The 17,193-nt window shown below is 37.5% G+C and overlaps 1 protein-coding gene across 13 annotated transcripts in view; it reads left to right on the top strand.

Annotated features, from left to right (window-relative positions):
- The window catches only part of CREM (cAMP responsive element modulator), a 32,238-nt gene that overhangs the window by 13,738 nt on the left and 1,307 nt on the right, over nucleotides 1-17,193 (top strand). For 6 of the 13 annotated variants that reach the window (XM_057398873.1, XM_057398875.1, XM_057398879.1 and 3 more), the window contains 4 exons: nucleotides 11-153; nucleotides 5,523-5,711; nucleotides 14,172-14,328; nucleotides 15,950-16,572. In XM_057398873.1, coding sequence (XP_057254856.1) covers nucleotides 11-153; nucleotides 5,523-5,711; nucleotides 14,172-14,328; nucleotides 15,950-16,094 — 634 coding nt within the window. In that variant the 3' untranslated portion in view covers nucleotides 16,095-16,572. The other 7 variants (XM_057398874.1, XM_057398880.1, XM_057398877.1 and 4 more) reach the window with 6 other exon arrangements.

Below are 17,193 nucleotides of genomic sequence, written 5' to 3'. Positions count from 1 at the left end.
TTTTTTTAAGAAAAATTTTGAATGAACTCTCATCAGATGCTCCTGCAATACCAAAGATTGAAGAAGAAAAGTCAGATGATGAAGGAGTGCCTTCTGGAATTCCTGCAATGGCCATGCCAGCTGGCCTATATCACTCTAACACAGGGCAATATAGTATGTTTCCAAAGATACTATGTGATGTTGCAGAACATATGTAGGAACAGCTTTGTTTCTAAGAGTTCCATAATGAAGTGCAGATGTTGGATTTTGATGAAAAAGAATGAGAGCTTCTGTATTTCTAAATAATTTTGATCGTTTGTATTTAGTTTTTCCTAACATGGGCATTATAAACTTTCAGTCTGTTTCTTGTAAAGTTTGTTGGTTGCTAGATTTTGTCCTTCTAGAACTCCTATGCATTAAAAATGTGGAGATGAGGCTCAGGTGAAATGAAAAATATTGGCACTTTGTGTGAATATTCAGTGTTATAAATCATTGTGGTTTCCAATGGCTGTAATTTACATTTTTTTGTGCTATTCATTACATGAAATGACAATTAGTGAGTTAAACTATTGTGAAGTCTAAGGCTGGAGTATGAAATTATTTCTTAACTTTGAACTTTTTTCTTAAAAGAACTATGTCTCTTCCTCTCCACTTGTCAAGTATGAACACTCTAACTGCAGAATTAACCTAAACTGTGTTCTCCAACATTTGATACTTCATCCAAATTCAAGTTAAAAGCTAGATTCACAGTTCTGTTCTATGGATTCATTGTTTCTTTTTTTAATTCTCTTATTTAAAAATGTTGGATAACTCTCCCCACAGCTTCTTTGGCCTTCATCAGATGTTATCCAAGGGATAACTTTTTAATACCTCTTTTTTTCAATTATGTATAAAACAAAACTTTATTTGTACAGGGGTTTTGTTGTTTGTTTGTTTTGTTTTTTTTTGTTTTGGGTTTTGATGTGGGTTTTTCCCCCCCCCGCCCCGAAACAGGAGAACAGAGGAAGTGTATTAAAACATTGCAGTAGTATATAAAAGAGCCTAGAATGGCTTATCACCCCTACAATTCCTCAATTATTTAATTCATGCAACTTACCAACTCTAAGAAAGCAGAATTTCCCTATCTACCCCTTCAGCATAGAAGGTCATTTTTCTTGAGTTCCTAAGCTGCTTTTCTTACCTTTTCTGTAACCTATAGACCTAAATAGGTGTCTGCTTCATGCTGTCCAGCATCTGAAGTGCTCTTTTCAGTGGACTTGTGGTCATGCTAAATTACAGTTATCTGGTACAGAATGTGACAGGTATTCTTGACCAAATTACTCTTCAAGTTTTGAATTATATTTTTAGTTTGGCTTAAGTTTAGTTAAAAATATATTTGCAGTTTCAAGGCTTAAAAAGGAATGATATACTGTCTGTACTATGTTCTAGTGAGCCTTCAAACCTGAGGGATTTGTAAGAAATTAGAGTTTAGGGTTTTTTAATTGTAATTTCCTCTAGGAAACAAGAATTGTACTTATACTAGGAGTGTCTTGCAGGAGGTGATTCTTAATTAAAGATGTTTCAGTTCGTGCATAGCTATAAATCATAGTGACAGGGAAGTGTATAAAAGAATAATGAAATTTATAGGTTTTGCTTTTTTGTTCAATCAGACATTAACTTTTGAAAACTCAAGCAACAGAGAACATCACCAACCATATGCTTAAATAAACAGAGTCCACAAACAATTAATTAAATGTCATTTATCTTAATTTAAACTTGGCTTTTGCACGAACCAAGCATAGATTTCTGGTTTATGCTGCTTTTGCTTGGAATAAATTACAGACATAGCCTAAAACATCTGCTGTGTATTTAAGGTAATTTAAGTTGTTAAATAAGTTTTCATCCATAATGAGGCATTGCTTCAGGTTGCAGTGTCAGCTTTTATAGACTCCTGATGCTGGCTCAAAACTTTTGAGAGATCTGTCTTCATGGAAATGGTTTTTCTTACCCAATTTATTGTTCATTATAATTTTTTTTTTCTTTTATTAGTTCAACTTTTGAAGTTAAAATCTCACATCTTTTTCCTCCAGTGAATGTGTGTATTCTCTGATTCTGGTTAGGAAAAATTGTTTCCAAGAGGTAGCTAGGATGGTCATCTCTTTGTAATGGAGGGGGTCTTAATTTGGAATTTACCAAAGAGAGCTTGACTGTTCACTTCTGGTCTTTAAATTTGTAAGGCACAGATCTGCAGCATTTCTGAGTAGCTGTCCTATGATCCTCAGGAACTGTTGTTAGCTAAAACCGGAACACTGTGTGGGAATGCAGCATTACTCGTGTTGATTTCAATCTGGATGTGATTCAGACGGTCACTACATGTACCTGTGTTACCTTTATGTCTCCTGTCAATACCTCCTTACTTTTGCTTTTAATTATTGTGTGAGTACTCATCTCTTCTTGACTAGCATTAGTTGCATGGGTTCTCTTGTACAGGCATCCAGCAGTTTATGCATTAAGCTTGTAAAGTGTCCATGACAATGAAGAATTGGAGAGTTGGTCTTGCAGTGTCACTACAGCCATCTGTCCTGTGCCCTGGTTTCACACATGCCTTATGCTACTTTATTTGCTCATTCCTTATTTTCTCTACTGTTCTATCTCTGCATAGGAAAGGCAGTTTAGTTGAAAATATAATTTTGACTGTATGTTGGTGTTTGGATGCCTCTTTTTGGAAGATGTTGATAAGTAAATTTTTCTGAAAAACAAATACATTTTTTCTGTTAACAGCAGTGATGGCTGTTCTTTGCTTACTTTTTGCCAGCCAAAACAGTATGTTACCATGGTTTCCAAGTATCTTTGTCCCCAGAGCTTCTTGGCTTTAGACTATGGAAGCAGACAGACTGACAGGCATGACCAGCTCGATAAAATGTCTCTGTTACCTTCATCAACATATGAGTTATCTTTCTCTAAGGGAAATGGGTAGTTTTGCATAAGGTACTGTCTTGTGTATGAGCCTTGTAGCCTCATCTGACTAGAAACCTATTGTGTTTGCTGTAGTTCTGTCATGTTAGTTACTGAATACTGACAAAACGCAGGTGTTTTGCCTCACCTGTGGTGGTAGCCTAACCATGAAAAACGTATTGAAGCCTGTGTGCAGGACTTCCTACATCACATGTTCCCCATTATTAGGGTAGGACTCAAGGTCCTTGCTGAACCCTTTTTCTGAATTGCAGATAGGGCTCTGTGCTTGCTCCACCATGAGAGGAATTCCCCATTTTCTCCAAAAAGAAGTTAATTTAGCTGCTGGGATTTGGCAATTTCGATAGATTACTATACTCTCAAAATATTAGCTGAGCTTCTAATAGTTAATGTTGTCTAATTTACCAATAACAGTTTACTAATCAACTGTTAGTATCTCCAGTGCTCTTTGAAGTGTTATCTGATGTTTCACTTTTAAGATAACTTACTCTTGTCAAGACAGATCTTTTGAAATTAACTATCTCCAAAACTCACATGAGTGTGTAATGAATCATGTATTCACATAACCAAAGCTTAACCTTCAAGAAAGTTATCCAATATTGTGAATCTGAAAGTGAAATCAGGAGCTGGCAATCCTGGATCTATACTTATATATGACTTTTGTACTATCTCAGACCACTTTAAGTACAATGACAATTATTGTAGTTCAAAAATACCTTTCTGGGGGAGAAAGGAGTTTGTTACTTCTTGAGAATTGGTTCTCATCTAAAAGTTCTAAGAATATTTTAATTAATGTAAGAGACATGAATTTGACAGGTGGACCACTTGGTGGATAAGGAATTGGCTGGGTGGTCACACTGAAAGAGTTGCGTTCAGTGGCTCGACGTGGGTGGAGACCAGTGATGAGTATTGTTCCTCAGAGGTCTGTACTAGGACCAGTATTATTTAACATCTTTGTTGGGGACATGTACAGAGATTGAGTGCACCCTCAGCAGATTTGCTGATGACACCAAGATCTGTGGTGTGGATGACATGCTGGAGGGAAGGGATGCCATACAGAGGGATCTTAAGAGGTGGGCCCATGCAAACTTCATGAAGTTCAGCAAGGCCAAATGCAAGGTCCTGACCCAGGAGTCAGGACAATCCCAAACATTGATACAGGCTGGGTGATAAGAGGATTGAGAGCAACCCTAAGGAGAAGGATTTGGTGGTACTAAATACGAGTGGTAAACTAAATACAAGCTGGTAATATGTACTTGAAGCCCAGACAATCAGTTGCATCCTGGGCTGCATCAAAAGTGTGACCAGCAGGTCGAGGGAGGTGATTCTCCCCCTCACCTCTCATGTGACTCCACCAGGAGTACTACATTTAGCTCTGGGGCTCCCACTGTGAGACTGACATGAACCTGCATGATAGGGTCCAGAGGAGTGCCACGATCAGAGGCCTGGAACATCTCCTTTATGAACCTTATCAGGCTGAGAGCGTTGGGGTTTTTTAGCTTGAAGAAGAGAAGGCTTCGGGGAGACCTTATAGCATTCTTCCAGTACTTAAAGGGAGCATACAAGAAAAATGGGGAGGGAACCTTATCAGGGAGTATAGTGATAGCATGAGGGATAATAGGTTTAAACTGAAAAAGGATAGATTTGGATTACGTATTAGGAAGAAATACTTTATACTGTGAGAGTGGTAAGACACTGGAACAGGCTTCCCAGAGAAGCTGTAAATGCCCCATGCCCTGGCAGTGTTCAAGGCCAGGCTGGATGGGGCTTTGAGCAACCTGGTCCAGTGGAACGTGTCTGTGATTGTGACAGGGGGGTTGAAACTAGATGATCTTAAGGTTCCTTCCAACCTAAACCATTCTATGATATTTCTGCTATTAACAAGGACAATGCCAATTTCCAAGTGAATATGCAATTAATAACCTATGTAGGGAATTTGATTTTTGTCTTAAATATTTAATTATAATGAGCAACAAAGTATGATTTTTTTTTTAATGGGGAAAGTATATCTTTCATATTGCTGATTATATGGGGGGAAAATCACAAACTTTGTTTTGTTTCTATTTTTATATAAGTATTGAACTCTTTGCAGCTTAGAAAAACATTGTTGGGCTAGAGTTACTCTCACACTAAGCAAAGGCTTGTGAACATCAGATCTAGCTCGCTCTTTGTCTAGATGCTCTTCCTTTGTCCTGGGTTTTGTTTTGTGGGTGTTGCTAAACATAGCTGTTTAGTTTTTTTCTTGTTTAATAACTTTGTCAGTTTTGTGTTTGTATGCCTATAAGGTACTATTTTTATTTTTTTCTTGTATTAAAACTGTTTTAGGAGGGTTAATACTTCTGAAAGTGTAGAGGTAAAATGTGTGGAACACTGCTTTTTATCTGTTACACACATGGCATGTACTACATGACAGACTTTCTATTTGTGGAAATCAGTATTAATATTATGCAAGTTGTATTTTACAATTGATTTTAAGCAAGGAGAGGAGCAGGAGTCCTATCAGGCGGTGTTTATTTTAAAGAGAAAAATGTGTTTTTTAATGTTTAGGCAATATCTCTTTCTGTTGCTTAACTTCTTCTTTTTATCTTTAGTTACTATAACTCAAGGTGGTGCAATCCAGATTTCTAATCCAGCCTCTGATGGTGTCCATGGACTACAGACATTAGGAATGACAAATTCGGGAGCTCCTCAGCCAGGTGCTACCATTGTGCAATATGGAGGACAATCACCACATAGCACACAACAGTATTTTGTTCCAGGAAGCCAAGTTGTTGTTCAAGGTATGTTTTATTAGGCAATTGCATTTTAGTTTTTTTTTATGCAAACCAGTTTTTCTTAAAAGGCTTTTTGTGTTGACATTGTACCTGTGTGACAAAATGAAAGGCAGCCTTAAAAGGAGACTCAGTTTCTCTGTTTAGTAAAGCAGCTACTTCTTTTGATTAGAAAGTTTTATGAGGAGGAAATAACAGTATAAAATAACTTTCTACTTTGAGTTCTTGTGTCCAGAGTTGGAGAGAGATTTTTAATTGCAGTAAAGGCACTGTTACGGTTGAAATGAGATCCTGAGGATGCATCTTTTTTGATAATATGAAACTAATTTTGGTTTTTTTTTTCAGCATTTAATCAATCTGAAGTTCTTTGGATATGTTTAAGGCAGAATTTCCTTGCAATTTATGACTCCTAGTAGAAAGGAGATCTTTTACTGAATCTAGTTTTCTCACAGCAGAACGCTTTGTAAGTCCTATAACATGCACACATGTGAAATGAACTGTGAATAGTGAATTCCGGAACCTTACTGTTCCCAGCCTTTTGGAAATGCTGAGAGAAATTGAGAACCAAAGGTATCTTGGATTCTTACCTATATTAGGGAAAGTAGTGTTGGTATTTGTGTTATGCTGAGGGAAAACCTTTGAAAATGTGGAAGAGATTTCTGTACAGAGACACTAAATGAATGGTGTCCATGGATGATATAGGGAATTTATTTTCCCTATTTTTTTTTTTAATGAGAGAAGTGGGGAGGGCTGTATGAATGCTTCCTTAGCTTTCTTAAGCCAGAACAGCTATCTGAAATAAACCGTGAAAAGAGCTAGTAAGGCTTTAAATATGTTCATGGGGCTGATGAGGTATCTGAGATAGTTGGTGAAATCCAGATTGAGGTGCCATTTTTACCCTAATATGGATATTTGAAATAAGTTCTGTCTGTGTCTGTTTCTTTCCCTTTGCTGTAAAGGAAGTCCAGGATGTAGATAAAGCTAATAGTTTGTAGATATCTGAACTTGTTGAGGCAATGCTAAATAATGATACCAAATTTTAATTCTTCTATTGCCTCAGGTTAATTCTTCACTGAAATACACTGTCTTCCCAAAACATTGCAGAAGCATTTCAAGGGAGTTTTGGGACTGTAATATATTAAAAAAAAATCTTAGCCAAAATGTTAGTTTTCAACATGCAGAGAGTACTGTTATATCTTCCTTAAATATTATTATGAATACTTACTTAGCAAAGCCTTGAGATCCACATTTGGCTGTCCCACAAACAGATTTCTCACTTTGGCAGTTAATGTTTTCTGAGTATGAGTAACATGTTTTCTATATGTGCATAAACATCCCTTAAATTAGAGGACTTTGTCTCTCCAGGTTGACTGTAGTGTTTGTATGTACTGCTTTGAGTCTTCAGAGCTTCAGGGGTGGAGTGTGGGTGGGGCAGAATGAGCAGCTCTTCAGTTGCTTCCTTGAATCTCCCCAGTCTGCGAAGAAGCACAGAATTTAGGGATTATATCTGGCAGCATTTCAGTTCTTGGGAATTTCATTTGACTCTGCTTCCTTTACAGACTGTTTGTTGCAGGGTTGTCTTTAGACAGGGCTGTCCTCTAACCTCCCTAGTAAGTCTCAGTGGTGGGCTCCACTGATGGTGTAGCCCATCAAGTGTCTTGCCTGTGATGAAAATTTCCAAAATGGATTCAGAGACAGTTTCTGAATACTTGCTATATCCTGTTTCTGGAAGCTTCTACATACTTTTAACTAAATTGATCTATTCTCTGTACATGCTTAGAGAAGTTGACTTGTTGCAATTCTCTCTTCTGTTGGCTCAAGCAAAATGATTTAATGATGCTCATAGCTGTTGACACAGAAGAAAAATGGTGTATAATATATAAAGGGAAAAATACAAAGGGAATAGTAAGTGACCATCAACTCAGGGATGATGAGAAGGTAACAGGTTTCACCTGAGCGTATATGCTGTTGATACCAGAAAGTCTTTTAAAAAATATCTTTAATTTTTAAAAAGTACATAAAAAGAGTATGAAAGCACCTGAGGATGTTTATGGTAATACAAATTTCTTTGTGATAATAATTGTGTGTTATCAACAAACCTGAGTTATTTAGGATGGAGTGAGACAATGGAATTAGTTTGATACATAAGTCTCTAATATGTTTTTATCTTGCCCATGCTAGAAAGTCTGTAGTCCGTTTGTCATTTATGTACACTTTGTAGTTGACGCGTCTCCTGATACTGTGCTATTAGGTGACTATAATGGGAAAAGATTATAACAGGAAAGCAACATTCTGCTTGGTAATCTTCCCACTTAAGTATATTGTTATAATGATTCTAGGTATATAAATTTTAATTGTCGTGGAAGTAAAACCCCAAACAAATCAAAACCAAGCAACCAAAACAAACAAACTGTGCAAAAAACCAAGCAACAACAAAAAACCCCAAACAAAACCAACAACAAGAAAGCCACACAAACACCCCCCCCCAAACAACCCCCTCCCTCCCAATATGCTAGGCAACCCCCCTGAATATAGTAGGGCAGGAAAGATCTGTTTAAGATAGTATACGTATTTATGTTTTTTTCTGAAATATTTATTGATGAATCTCATGTGCAATAATCACATAAACCCTGTGCTTGATATTTTTTCATAACCTCTGATGGGGAAAATGAGTTAGTACAAAAGTACTAAAGGTGTTGATCCACGAGTGATAGTCCATTTGCTCCAAGTTTACATTCACAGGCAATATCAGAGGCAGTTATGATGTCCTGACAGTTTTCTAATACATTTTAAGGTTTGGTTGTTGGTTGGTTTTTTTTTTTTGGTTGTTGAAGCAGAATTAATTATTAGTGAGAATGTGCGTAAAAAAAAAAAAGTCTCAAAAATCATTCTGTTGGGATCTGTGTGTGTTTTATGATGTGTTCAGCGATATGAACAGTGGTATTTGACATCTGAGGCTTGTATTTCTTGCGTGCTTCAGTTCTGATCTTCTATTTATCTGATCCTGAAGTGGTCCTGTAATCACAGGGCACTCCTTTTTTGCACTGATGCTTCCATTATTTCTGTCCTTGGCATAGTTTCATAGCTGATGAATTACCGCTCTGAATTTGTTTATTTCAGACAAAGGCCTTAGAAGTTTGCTATGCCCTACATACAGACCAGAGCCTGGACTATTGGTCTGAAACAAATTTCATTTAAATTGGTGTAAATATAGAGTAATTCTGTTACAGCTGAGTTTTTAGTTTTGTGTTTTTATTAATTAAAAAAACCCTAAGTCAACCAGGCCTCCTGGACTTCATTTAAAAGGAAGGAATGGGGGAGAGGTAGCCCTTACCCAGAATTACTGTTTACAGCATCTGGAATCACTAGCTTTAGGTTGACTGACTTTGTTGGAGCTTTTTTCAATCTTTTCTGAAGCTTTTAACTTAAATGAGTGGGTTGTGGTTTCCCCCCCGCCCAAAGCAAGGAGTTTCAGCCTTTCATTTACCTATTGTTACATCTTATTAAGCTTTCCTGTGTTGCATGTCTCTCTGGCAGAGGTCTCTGCCTTTTAGTAGAACTGCTTCAATGAAAACAATTGCATGTCTTTTTAAAATTTCCCTGTCTTCTATCCAGTCGTGACTTTAATTTGGATTCATTTGTGAATGCTAGAGCCATGTTTTAACTTCTGTCAGTCAGTGCTGTGAATTTTCAGGTCTTGCTTTATAGGCAGCTTTGTGGTGAGTGCTTTCTCTGGCTTTGTGAATAATTCAGGGGAAAAGAACAGAGCTAGGCTTACAGAAATGTGGAAAAAGGAGGGGAAAAAAAAAAGGCTTACTGGAAAAGGAGTTCTTTGGGCTGCAGTTTCAGTGAGCTGTTCCAGTGACAGAGCATATTAATGACAGTGGTAAGCAAGTGAGGTCACTGTGATGTCAGTGCTCTTGCTTGTAGTCCCGCACATGCTTGCTAGTTTGGAACACTTCATGCTGAGCTCTGGTAGAGGAACAGGAGAATCGTGTGTGCAGACGCTGAGCATGGCTGTAACAGGAGATGAAACAGGTAAAAATTTTGTTAATCTTTTCCATTATCTTTTTGGCTGTCTAAGCAGTGCTTAGTTGGTATTTCTGACATTTTCTTTAGAACCTGTTTCTATAACTCTTTCATTTTTCAAACTGTACAAATAGCTTCTGATTATATCTAGTTAGTGTAGGATTTCAGGGCAATTTTAACAGTTTTGTTTGGGGGGGAAACAAATCACAGTTAGTACATGAGTTCTTGCACAGATTGATTCAGACAACTAATCTTTACTATTAGATGCAGGATTTTGCTGAGAAATCCACCACTTAAATTCATCTTATTGTGGAGATGGTCATATGTGTTACTATGCTTATAATTGTTTTTTATTTTATACAAATGACAGTGCTTTTTTTGTTTAGTAATAAACTCTTAAGCCTATTTCAGCTCTAAAATCTTAAGCAGAGCTGAGAGAGAAACAGTGTGCAGTTTCAGTACTGTAAATAAGCTCTGTGCTTTCATTATTAAAGAAAATGCTGAATGAAAACAAATTTGAGAGCGATAAATTTTAAGTATTATAGTGCCTGCTTGTTTTCTCCTCCACTGTTAAAATGGTCTGTTCCTCAGCTAATTGAGTTCAAAAGGCTGACGTCATTAGATTTCCTGGAATCGTGTTGAAGTAGGGAACTGGAAAAGTTAAACTCCAAACAAGATACACATTGACGTCAGCTCCAAGTCACGCTGTGATTTAGTCAGTTCCTTTCTGCTTCGTCAATTGCCTCCGGCAGATCTGTAATATTAACTGGTTCACAGCCGGGACCTATGTGCTGCTGCTCATTGCTGCTACCTACTGTTTCATTAATCCAAAGATAAGTATCTTCTCTAAGTCGACGTTTTGATTTTTCATGCTCAAAGAGATAATGATTCATGCCTTGTTTAGCCAGTTTAGTGGTGAAGTTGAAAACCCTTTGATAATCTAGTTCCATCATTATGACTTACAGAAGAATAGACGCACTAATACATAGCATACATTGGGCTTTTTGTCTCCTGGATAGTTACTGAAAGAACTTAAGTGCTGGGATGCTCTCTAGTGTTCAGCAAGTTACTTTTTTCAAGGCCCTGCTGATATGAGGTAGTTGATTTAAAAAACAATTAGTTTTTGTTAATTTCTCAGAGCTGTATTTACACACTTTTTCAAATGAGGTTTGTTTGGTTTTGTTTGTTCGTTTGTCTTCCTTTTAATAATTTTCTTTATGTAAGTCTCAACTCAAAGCTTCAGCTTTGCAGTGGCTTCTTACTCCCTTGCAATTTTAAGAAGGGGAAAGAAATTAAAAATTGAAAATTACCTGGAGCAATGTGTTAGGGAATACACCATCTCCAGGTTTGTTGCTTAGCTTTGTTTCAGTCCCATGTATGGTATGTCAGGAATCACGTTAAATCTCCATGGAACTTTGTCAGAAATAGCCACAGAGGTTTATCAGTTGGATTGGGGTGTGGGGGATTTTTGTCTCAAATGCTGAAGTGGAAGGTACCCTTCTCTGTGATATGCAGATACATTACTAGACATAAACCATAATTTTATTTTTTTTCAAGGGTATCTTACAGCACCACCACCACCACATACCCTTCACCTCCTGCTTAAAGCCTGTTTCAACTTTCCCAATGACTTTTTTTGGAGGAAACAGTATTTTATTGTAACTTCTGGAGATATACAGAAAAACTTGAAGACTTTGAAATAACTGATTTGCAATGATGTGTGGGTTTATAAGGTCTGTGTACCAAAAAGGTTATTTATCTCTGTTACCATGTTGTTAGATTCATAAATGAGTCAACTGTTAGGAAGGCACAGACACTACTGGAACCTGCTCAAACTATTCATGTGAAGTGTTGCTTAGTGGTGTTTGTTGATCCCAGCTGAGATAGGGCCTCGCTTTTGTTAAGTCTTGTTGCAGGTACATGATCATACTGAGTCTTCTCGGGACTGAGTGCAACAACAGCAGTAAGTCCTATTAGCTAACATCTGACTGTAAATAAAAGACAAAAAAATAGTTGGTCTTGCCAGGCTGAGGTGACCTGGGTTATGGGCCTTTCCTCATGACTTGATCTACAAAGTGCTTCAGCTGGACTTCTGATTCATTGTAGCTACTGCAAACCAAGATAACATCTCTTTTTTTAGATAGTAATGATAGAAAAAGATAGTTCTTACCATAGAGTCGGTAAAATGTATGTAATATGGCCAGCATAAAGGTGAGCCTGAAGGGTTTATAAAATTCCGTTTTAAAAATAGTGCTAAGAGATGTGGAGAACTTAAAGAAAGAATTAATTTTCTTCTAGATGTACAAGGCCACCAAACCCTGTGTTCAGGGTGGCTGCCTGTTCAGCGCTCACAAGGCTGTCCTGAGCTGATTTCTCTCTCCCTCCCCCATCCCTAGGGGATTATCTGTAACCCAGGCCAGTTCACTGGTCCTGTTCATCTTGTAATTCCACAAACACTTTTACGAGCAGGATGGAGAAAGGGGGGAGGTGTAAAGTGTTTAAGCTGATAATGATTTCAGGACATGGCTATGGAATTGTAGTCTAAACACAGCTTGAACCTATTTTTTTATATTTAATTAGTGAAGTACCTGCATTAACTTAATAAGAATGATAGTAATTTTTTTTTTTTTTCAGTTTAGGTTTATTCCCCTCCCTATAGTTGACTGATGTCACTTTACTTCTGTACCTGTCAGCCTCCCCAAGGTGTTTTTGTCTACATTTTGTTTTTCCAAGTTGTCCTGGTTTTGGCTGGGAGAGAGTTAATTTTCTTCATAGCAGCTGATACAGTGCTGTGTTTTGGATTCAGGATAAGAATAATGTTGATAACACACTGATGTTTTAGTTGTTGCTGAGCAGTGCTTACACTAAGTCAAGGACTTTTCAGCTTCTAATGCTGCCCTGCTAGTCAGGAGGCTGGGGGAACACAAGAAGCTGGGAGAGGACACAGCTGGGACAGCTGACCCCAACTGGCCAAAGGAATGTTCCATACCATATGGCATCATGCTCAGTGTATAAACTGGGAGGAAGGCTGGCTGGGGGCTGCTGTTCAGGAACTGGATGGATATCAGTCAGTGGTGAACAATTTTTATTCATTTGCATCACTTGTTTGTCTTGTGTTTTATTTCTTTTTGCTATTTTCATTACAATTCTTTTTCTTATTATCATTATTCTTATTATTATATTTCAAGTATTAAACTGTTTTCATCTCAACCCATACATTTTCTTACTTTTACCCTTCTGGTTCTATTCCTCATCCCACTGGGAAGGAGGGGAATTAAGCAGGCAGCTCTGTGGTGCTTAGTTGCGGGCTGGTGTTAAACTGTGACACCAGTTTTTCCATTATCTAAATATTGCTTTAAAGAATTAAAGTATAAATTAATTCTAACATAAAAGCCTCTGAAATTTCATGTATTATGTTCAGTCGCTTTAATTACAAAATTTGGAGTTTGGTGTGTGATAATATAAAATATTTATGGAAAGGAATAGGTAAATACTTGCTTGTAATTTGAAGAGAGATACTTCCCCCCCCTTCCCCCCCCCCACATCAGACAAGACACAGTATGTAGGACTTTAACAGTATTTTAAAGTTGGGGTACATCATGTAGGAATGAAGTACCTCAGAAATACAGAAATGAGGGAGACCATCAGGAAGGTATTGGCTCCAAATAACAGGTCAGATTTCAGGTCTGTGTTTGGTTTGGGGAGGGCTCAAAAGTGGTAGTAGGCTCAGGAGCTGAATATGAACTTTTGCACTCTGGCTTACTGTGTAACTATACCCCTTCCTGTGAAACAGCCACTACTGTCTCTTGCCTGCTAATTCTGCAGCATCCTATTTGTGGTCCTTTTGCTCAAAGAGCGTACCCCAGTTCACTGTGAGCACTTGTCTGTTCATTTTCATTCTGGCAACAGCAGCTCTCACTGGTTGTGCAAGGGTTTCTGTGCTGCTGCTCTAGAGGGAGGAAAGGCAGTAAGGCTGGTACTGTTGCTATCACAGGGAAAGAGGAGAAAGTTGACTTCTGAAGCTTCTGTTGGAGGACAAGGGGTAGCATGTAAATTTCAGTGGCTGCAACAGCAGAACCATATTTTTGTGGAATTGTGTGAACAGGGAATAAGTATGCACACTGTGTTTTTCAAGCAGCTTTCCCTATGTTGTCTGAAAAGAGCCATGTGGAAGCTTTCACAGGCTTCAGTCTGGCTGGCTAGTGGGACCATGTGCTAGAGCAATTTAGATAACTTATTTTATAGTGTGGAAATAAATGCTAGAAAAATAACAAATGTAGCTGTGACATGACAGGCCTATGAAATATTTTATGTAGCAGGGATCCTGGAGAACTCATCAACAGAAATCTGTTGTTCTGTGACTCTTGTGTAGTTTGATTTTTTTTGTTGTTGTTGTTTTTTTTTTCCCCATAAATTTTAAAATATGATTCTTTTATACAGCTGCCACTGGAGACATGCCAGCTTACCAGATTCGAACTCCCACTACTACCTTACCTCAGGGAGTGGTAATGGCTGCCTCACCGGGGACTTTGCATAGTCCTCAGCAACTGGCAGAAGAGGCAACTCGCAAGAGAGAGCTGAGACTTATGAAAAATAGGTAAGACTATATCACAATTAATAGTCAGTGTTGCAAAAAAACACCCAACCCCAAAACATTCTAGTGAAACTTTCTTCTTAAGGTCATGAGCTCTGCCTCTGAGTGATAAAGTGAAGGCAAGAAATTGTCAGTCATCCCACATCCTTATGGCATTGTGTATTGGCTGTTAACTCTGGAAAACTAGAGTTGACCTTATCACCATGGATTTTTAGTTTGAAAATATTATGGAAATTCAGAAATCAATATCAGTGTTGTCCCTTTCTGGTAATTTTTGTGATGATCTGGAGGTGTACTTAGTGTTGAATTCCCCCCTGATCCACCAACAGTAAAATGACCAGTACGGGTTTGTTCATCTTGAAACATCCCAGCAAAGAATTGGTTAGGAAAATATCTGAGGATCTCATTAGCAGTCATCCATTAATGATGCTCTGAAGAGGACTTATTCTAGGGTGGAATGATAATTATAGGCTTTCCAAAATAATTGGCTACTGTGATAAGTTACTGTGCAGTGCCTCTGTCATTTTGTGAGGCATATTGTGTGAGGTGGCTGTATTTTTTTTAATTAGTTGGCATGGGCTTGACTGTGTGCTGTAACTGCCAGTCTTTCTCTGTGCTTTCTTCTTTCTGTTCTTAAGGGACTCTCCTTTTTTCAAATGCATAGCTACTGCAATCAGTGGCAGTTAGATTAATGGAAGAAATAGTCTGCCATGCAGATCTCTAATGCATTGAATAGCCACTTGCTTTATGATTAAATTAATGGTATTGCTTTGCTCTCATGCCTGTCCTTTATTTTAAATTACTCATGAAGATCGCTGCATTGTTGTGCTTCCTTTTGTTTCTCTTTTCAGTTTTAATGCTAGATCTGTGCTCTCCCTCATATAACTTGCTGGAAAGTTACTCTCACAATTTGACACTTTATCATGTTCCAAGATCTTAAAGGAGCAAACTCCCAGTACTTCTAAAATTTATTCTGGAATTGAATGCCCGTTCAGTCACATGCTTCTGAAAATACTACTCAAAGTAAACAAACATTGCAGATGCATGTGGTTGAAATGTGCACAGGTGGACAGCTCTAAAATGCTAGTAAATTGTACTTGTTTGGACTTAAATTTTGCTGTAGATTGTTACATTAAGGTAAAGAAATGACAGCTTGGCATTTAGCTTTTTGTCTGAAGAGAGTAGTGTTATGCTTGTATTTTCTGAAAGTATATTCTTTAGTTTGATTTTAAGATTTTGATTGCAGAAGATAATACTGATAAACACACAAAATGGAATGTGGCTGGAAGAAGAAACGCTGCTTTCAGTCTTCATGTTTAGTACAATTCAAGTCAATACGTTGCCATTTGCTCACTGTTTTTCTTGGTTCCTTTGTGTATCAATTCCATCTTTGTATTTGTTGATGATGAATTTTTCTTCAAGTTCTAGTTCTTTGGAATTGTATTTTAACTGTGTTATTGCTTATGGCTGTTACCTGCTGTTCTGTTTGTGCAATCCAACAGTTGTTGTTGGTGGTGGTTGTTGTTGTTGTTGTCGAAGAGCAGGGATTGCAGGTAATTTCATTTATCCAGTCTTTGCCATATTGTGGCTGTTCCTGTAGTCATTTGCCTTGTATTGGTTCCAGGGAAGCTGCCAGAGAATGTCGCAGAAAGAAGAAAGAATATGTCAAATGTCTTGAAAATCGTGTGGCTGTGCTTGAAAACCAAAACAAGACTCTCATTGAGGAACTCAAGGCCCTCAAAGATCTTTATTGTCATAAAGCAGAATAACTGTCTTTCATTTGGACCTCGTTTATTATGAACTTTAATCAAGGCATGAGAGGAAGCAATTCTACAGATTGCCATATGAACATGAGAAAGAGACACTTGAGGCCCTTGTGGAACCCAGTTTTGCTTAGTGTTTTCAGACTGATTTGGGAGAAATTCCAAAATTCGGAATTCTGCCATAGTGTCCGTAATCTGCTGAGCTTTCTAATGGCATGCAAATGGCTTTTTTTGGTTGCACTTTTTACTTCTGCTTTTTGCAGGGAAGCTGCTAAAGAATGTCGACGTCGGAAGAAAGAATACATAAAATGTCTGGAGAGTCGTGTTGCAGTGCTAGAAGTTCAGAACAAGAAACTTATGGAGGAGCTTGAATCCCTAAAAGACATTTGCTCTTCCAAAACAGATTAGTAAACATATTTATTATACTGTGAACTGACTAAAATATGACCAGTTGCTTTATAAGATAATACATAGCCAACATGAATTATGGCTTTCTTTTTGTGTCATTTATATTATATTCCAACTCCTAACATTCCTGAATGCTTTCCTGCTTTTTGTCAATTCATAGCTCTAATTTCAGGTTTTTCATGTTCCTCCCTTCCATCTCCCAAGGAGCCAAATGTTAAAGAAATGTAAGAAAGTAAAAAAGCGCATAATTTTTAAGAGCTGTTTCTTTGCCATATATTTACATACTACTTTTTACATGTTAACTGAGTGACCTGCACATAGAAAATAATGTACTATTATTTTAGATGATTCGTGAAGATAACGCATCCAGTAATACAAAGAAAATCAAACAACCCACGGTATCTCAGGAAAGAGTTTATAAAAGAATGTTATGATTACATATATGTACTAGCATACTAGTCTACAGATGATTTTATGGCATATTTTTATATTAGTTGCTTTGTGGAAAAAGTATTGTATTGCTGTCACTGAGTGCCATGGTTAAAGATAGTTTTTAATAGAACCATGTTGTTTAACCTGTGTAGTGTCTCATTTCCTTTAAACACCTGGTTATTGAAGATACTTTTAAAACCCATGAGTATCCAGAAGAGGTTAAAGGAAAGGAGTATACCTGATCTCACTGACGTGATGTTAAGTA

Source organism: Pezoporus wallicus, unplaced genomic scaffold (assembly GCF_028554395.1).
Source record: "Pezoporus wallicus isolate ANWC-B61680 ecotype Strahan unplaced genomic scaffold, APGP_CSIRO_Pwel_v1 contig_7866, whole genome shotgun sequence".
NCBI classification, from domain to species: Eukaryota; Metazoa; Chordata; class Aves; order Psittaciformes; family Psittacidae; genus Pezoporus; species Pezoporus wallicus.
This window is presented reverse-complemented; position numbering and strand designations above follow the sequence as displayed.